Source organism: Phoxinus phoxinus, assembly GCF_949152265.1.
Source record: "Phoxinus phoxinus genome assembly, chromosome: 18".
Classification (NCBI taxonomy): domain Eukaryota; kingdom Metazoa; phylum Chordata; class Actinopteri; order Cypriniformes; family Leuciscidae; genus Phoxinus; species Phoxinus phoxinus.
Window position 1 is genome coordinate 19769391 of NC_136893.1, and position 6000 is coordinate 19775390.

General features: G+C 39.3%; 1 protein-coding gene across 1 annotated transcript in view; it reads right to left on the bottom strand.

Moving 5' to 3' along the window:
- lama5 (laminin, alpha 5) overlaps positions 1-6000 on the bottom strand; it is a 72941-nt gene extending 66941 nt beyond the window's left edge. Inside the window, exons 1-2 of the mRNA XM_079587449.1 lie at positions 5538-6000; positions 3707-3859 (exon numbers count right to left, since the gene is read on the bottom strand). Of these exons, the coding sequence (XP_079443575.1) occupies positions 3707-3859; positions 5538-5795 (411 nt within the window). The 5' untranslated portion in view covers positions 5796-6000. The remainder of the gene's footprint in view (positions 1-3706; positions 3860-5537) is intronic.

A 6000-nucleotide genomic window follows, 5' to 3' on the forward strand; every position in this document is an offset into this window, starting at 1 on the left:
CTTGTCGATTCAAAGCTCATTATGAGAAAAGAGAAAAAAGAAAAAAAAAGTATTTGTTCAAATTATTTGATTAATTGGCACCAAACCCACTGCACCACTGTTTGGGAATTACTGGTGTCTTTAAAGTACTAACATGTTAACATGACAGATGAGTTGAAAAGAACTGGCATAAACACTGGTTAATAATCTATTACATCTAGAGAATGAATTAATGTGTGTCAGCATTCATGTTTAGAGAAAGAGAGTGAGCGCGAGGAGAGAGACGTGCACTTTGATTGTGATGGGGAGGGTCGTTTTGTCCCGGAACAGGTTGAGGCAGATATTGAGTAACTAACATTCCAATCTAATTCTTCTGCTCGGAGGGGTCAGAATGCACCTCATTCCTGCATCACTATTATTGCTTGCTTCTCATACTCACGTTCAGGGTTCTGAACAAACCTAACCAGACGTGATGCAACGAAATTCCACACCAGATCAACGCGACTACAAGACGTGACAAAATCAATCAAAAATCACAGCCAATCAGAAGATTAATCAAATACATAATCAAATTAATAAATATTACACTTACAATATTAGAATCCTCTGTCACTCTTATCACAATTGCGGCTGGTTAGGACAAAAAAATACCCTTTTTCGTGTGCCGCGACTTCACGTCTGGATAGGACACGATGCAAGTCTATGTATTAAAGTCCCCCTGCACTCAATGATTGTATCCCTTAAAATTCATCTTTGATAATCACAGTGACATATTTTTAAAAAAATGCCCTCACTTTATTTAGTATATATGCAAATTAGTCCCCGCCTCCACTCAATCAGACCAGCTCGGACTACCTGATCCACTCGGTCAACTGTAGTAAATGCAACACAATGGCAAGTGGAAATATTGGCTTAACTCAACCATATATGTTTGAACCAGAGACTGATTCAGAAGAAGAGGAAGAGAGAATTATGCAGGAAGACCCTGCTAAGCACCCTCAAACGAAAGCAAGAGCACCCACAGTTGATACTGTAATAAAAATATTATATTGACAAAACAGATTGTAGTGAAATGGCATTAATATAGAGTACATCTCTCCCTCACTCGCTCTGCTTAGCAATGTCGGTATGATAGCTTTAGCAAACTGGTTTAAGTGGCACTGAAAAAACACCAGCCACATAAAGGAATTCAATACAAAGCCAATCACTGCTCTCTGCCTCCATTCAGACAGAGAGAGAGGGGGGGGAGAGATTGAGAGAGAAAGGAAAGTAGGTTGTACAGGGCTTAGTCTGTCACATATTCAGCTGAATTAAACCAAAACTAGATAGCCACATCAAACATAAACACAATACTGCTAAAAGCGAAACAACTCGACTACCGGTAATTAAACATATGTAATACATTCACTACCATTAAAGGAACACTCCGACTTTTTGGGACTTTAGCCTATTCAACTTATCCCCCAGAGTTAGATAAGTCCATACATACCTTTTTCATCTCCGTGCGTGCTATAAGTCTGTTTGACGCACCCACCGCTAGCCTAGCTTAGCACAAAGACTGGATGTAAATGGTTGCAGCTAGCATACTAATCCAAATAAGTGACAAAATAACGCAAACATTTTCCTATTTACATGTTGTGATTTGTATAGTCACAGAGTGTACAAAAAACAAAGTCACATGAGACACAGACATATTTTAACCGTATAAATACTGGGAACTATATCCCCTGAATATAGGGCGGAGTGATAACCGCAGCGCACCTGACCTGAGACGCGCTCTGAACGAACTCTCTGCTCCTCACCACGGCGCGTCTCAGGTGCTGCGGTTATCACTCCGCCCAAGTAGCAGTGCTTCGCCTTCAGAGAATATAGTTCCCAGTATTTATACGGTTAAAATATGTCTGTCTGTGTCTCATATGACTTTGTTTTTTGTACACTCTGTGACTATACAAATCACAACATGTAAATAGGAAAATGTTTGCGTTATTTTGTCACTTATTTGGATTAGTATGCTAGCTGCAACCATTTACATCCAGTCTTTGTGCTAAGCTAGGCTAGCGGTGGGTGCGTCAGACAGACTATAGCACGCACGGAGATGAAAAAGGTATGTATGGACTTATCTAACTCTGGGGGATAAGGTGAATAGGCTAAAGTCCCAAAAAGTCGGAGTGTTCCTTTAAAAAGTTTGGGACAAGACTTTAAAAAAAAAAATAATAATAATAATAATACGTTTACTTCCCAAGTATGCATGAAATCAAACATGACAGTACTGACAAATAATCCTGAAAAAGATTATCATTGTTTCCTCCAAAATATTAAGCAGCACTGTTTTCAACATGGACAATAAAAATGTTTCTTGAGCAGCAAATCATCATATTAGAATGATTTCTGAAGGATCATGTGACACTGAAGACTGGAGCAATGATGCTGAAAATTCAGCTTTACATCACAGGAATAAATTACATTTTAAAATATATTAAAACAGTCATTACAAATTGTAATAATATTTCATAATATTACTGTTTTTACTGTATTTTTGATCCGATAAATGCAGACTTGGTGAACAAGGAGACTATTTTCAAAAACATAAAAAAATCTTACCGACCCGTAACATTTTTTAACGTTAGTGTATAAATAATAATAAGCTCTCTGGAATACTTCATTATGATTTGTCAATAGCTGGGCTCTGTGATCAAATATTTTTTATGATGACCGCTAAACTGTATAACTGATCTTTCTGTTCCAGGCAACCGATTTCCTATATAAATTTGCTAGTTTCTCTTATCACTTTGTGAAGTTTTTCGGCTCACATAACTTCTCAAATTAACCAAATTACTATTACTTGTGTGTTTTATTTAATCTGAGTTTGGGTCATTGTTTATAAAAGTAAGTAGGCCAATACAGAATGTCCAGACTTTTCCCTAATTTCTACACTGATTTGAATGGAAAACATGTTAAATGCAGCTGAGAGTACATACTCATTGGTAGCTGAAAGAATTTGCATAATGTTATTTATTGAATATTGAATAGGAATGTGGGAATATCGAACTTTTGTGAATGCCATTCTGTTCACAGAGCTGTGTGTGCAGACTGCGTGAGCCTGGAAATAAGTCACTCACCAAAATCTCATTTTAAATACAGTCATAACACAAGATATGATCCAAGCTTCTCATAGTAACATCCTGCAGCCTGATCACTGATTGGTTCCCATTAAACCACAACTGAAAACTCAGTGGAGGTCAATGGGAAACTTTTGTTGACGGTAAGTCTCATTTGGGCAGCGTGAAGCTATATGAAGCAGCGCTGACTGTTTATGTAGAAGCCCCTGGGAATGCTGGAGGACTTTAGGAGGAGAAGTGTGGGAGAGTGTATGTAATGTTTATTTACAATTACAGTTTAGAAAGTAATTGTCTTAAATGCCCCCTGGTTCTTCAGCTATTCACAAATAATAACCCCTGATACAAAGGGATACATAGGACCAAGACGTAAAGTGTTCAGAGCAACAACAACAAAAAAACACCTCTAGATACTCCAGACTTGAGTATGAATGGATGATATTCAACTTAGGATCCACCCTTGAAATTCTACTCCCATGTGCAATCCACAAAAGCGCCTGCTGTAGTCGAGTATCGGATGACTACTGTACGCTGAATAATCTGAACACGATATGTGCGCGTAGGTGTAATAGAGAGTTAGACGAATTGTAAGGAATATATCGGCAACATACCTGTCCTAGGTCCAGAGTGACGTTGACCTCGTTGTATTTTGTATTGCGGGAGAGAGAAGGGCTTTGCCACCATCTTTCGGTTCCATCTATGGCATTGCTGATGGGATGCGCTCTGTTAGTGTCTTCTGAGGTGCAGATGTCACAGTACTGGCCCTGATAACACATGAAGACACAAAGTTGAGGTTTCCGCTTAAGCAAAACAAAACTGTTGATTGAGCAGTTTAATGTATCAATCTGTCACATAAATAATGATTAAATGCACAACGCTTTAGTAAGTCACATGATCAGGTAATGGCTTATCTGTGAAACATTCAAGTTGACCTGTAAGCTTAACTCTTCTCCTTTAATCCTGGCCTCGAGACGCCTCGGACACTAGATAAAACTAGGTAAAGGAAGTCTTAGGTTTCTAACTGCGATCTACTTTTAGTTGAATTCAGAGAGGCTGAAACGTTGAAAGAGCAAACTTAACTCCATAATCTGAGCTGTAGAAACTGTGACTGAAAAAGATGCCCAGACTAAGCAAAGTGAAACTTCATTTTTGATGTAGAAATCCTTTGAAACTGTGATCAGCAAATAGCGTTAGGCACTTGTTGCTTGTGAACAGTGAGGATTTGTAGGGGTTTAGTGTGCAGAATTTTCAGTGAAAACATTGGAAGAAACCAATGAATTCACTCCCGTTATTTCCCAACTGCTGGCAACTCAAACCTCTTTTAATTCTTAATAGTTAGAGCTATTTGTGAACTTGGCTAGGAAAATAGATCAATTTATGACAGTATAAATAAACAAACAGGAGAAGACTCAATTAGCAATTCACAAATTATGTTGAGACCACCCATGTATGAAGGTTTCTGAGATTGATTAGATAAGATTTCCTTTGACTAATCTTTCATAAGAAGGTTCGACTTACTGCCAATTGCACAGCAACCATAGTTTCTGCCAAAATACCAGTCTCCGTAACTACAGTAAAATGATAAATCATTATGGTAGGCCTACTATTCTGAATTACATTTGAAACTTCTTGTGTGTATTGCCTCTTTAAGGTAAATCGCTTATTGTATCCATCATCCAAATTTCTGCTAAATTAATAAATGCAAATGTGTGATGTTGTGAACAAGGCCACAGGACGTCCCTGCGACAATCGATGAGGTCGCAACATTTTATGAACATATTCTTTGAAGTGTGGTGCAAATGTGTGTGTGTGTGTGTGTTTGTCTCCCTCAAGGTCTCCTACAGGAATGCCACACACATTCCTCAGGGAAAATCCCAGTAGCAGTGCTACACGGGGGTTGCGTTTTACTCTTTACAATGTTTAAACATTTCACTCACTCGCCAACAAGCTGAGTCGTGCCTCCTGAGCCTCCTGCTTATGAAGCCTCAGTGGGGGTCTCTTAGGAGTCAGTTTAGCCCTTTATGCGGGTCTTTGGCATTTTCACCTCGAGCAGGTGCTCTCAGAAAAAAGATAAACTTTTTGCAGTTCCTCAAGACCAAAAGCACTGTCCTGACTTGCTTATAGACTAACAAAAAAGAAAGAAAAAAAATACAGTATTTTTATGGTAATAAGTCTAATTTGGAAAATATAATATGGCAACGACATGTATGGCAGTGCCAACTTTGAATACCAAGTAGGTCTAAATTAATATGGGAATTATTCAGTACCATGGTACCATCTGATAGCCTGTATTTGAGTACAAAAACGATTAAAAGTGCATTTCACAAAGCCAAATACAATCAATCCATTATAAGTTATAACTACAATTAACATACAAATACGCTTTTATCCATGTTTAAGTAATATAAACTGCAGAAAAGTGAGCATTTTCCTCATCTTTACCTGAATAGTCTGACTCGGGTCCCCTGACACGGGCCCCCCGACCAGCTTGCAGTACAAGTCTTGAATCGGCTGCTCGTTCTCGTCAACTCCGCAGGTTGCCGTGGCCGTGATTTTTGTTCCCTCCGCTAGATTAAAATACGGTGGGTGCAAACTGTATCCGTTCACGCCGCCGGTGGGCAATTCCTGCGCCGTTAAAGTTTCAATAAGCAGCAGCGATAGAAACACTAACACCGGTGCGCGCGATGTTCCCCTCGCCATCTTCACCTGTGCCGCGCGCTCAACACTGTTACAACTGGTCAAAATGTCCACTGAGAGCTTTCTGCGGTGTTAATGACGGACATTTGGAGAGACCGAATAAACGGAAAGTCGTTGCGGTTTCTTTCTGTGTGTGATATACAATAATACCAGGCAGAAGTGCAGTTCAGGGGGCACCTTCTCTCTCGGGCTCTGCCTCTGTGTGGGC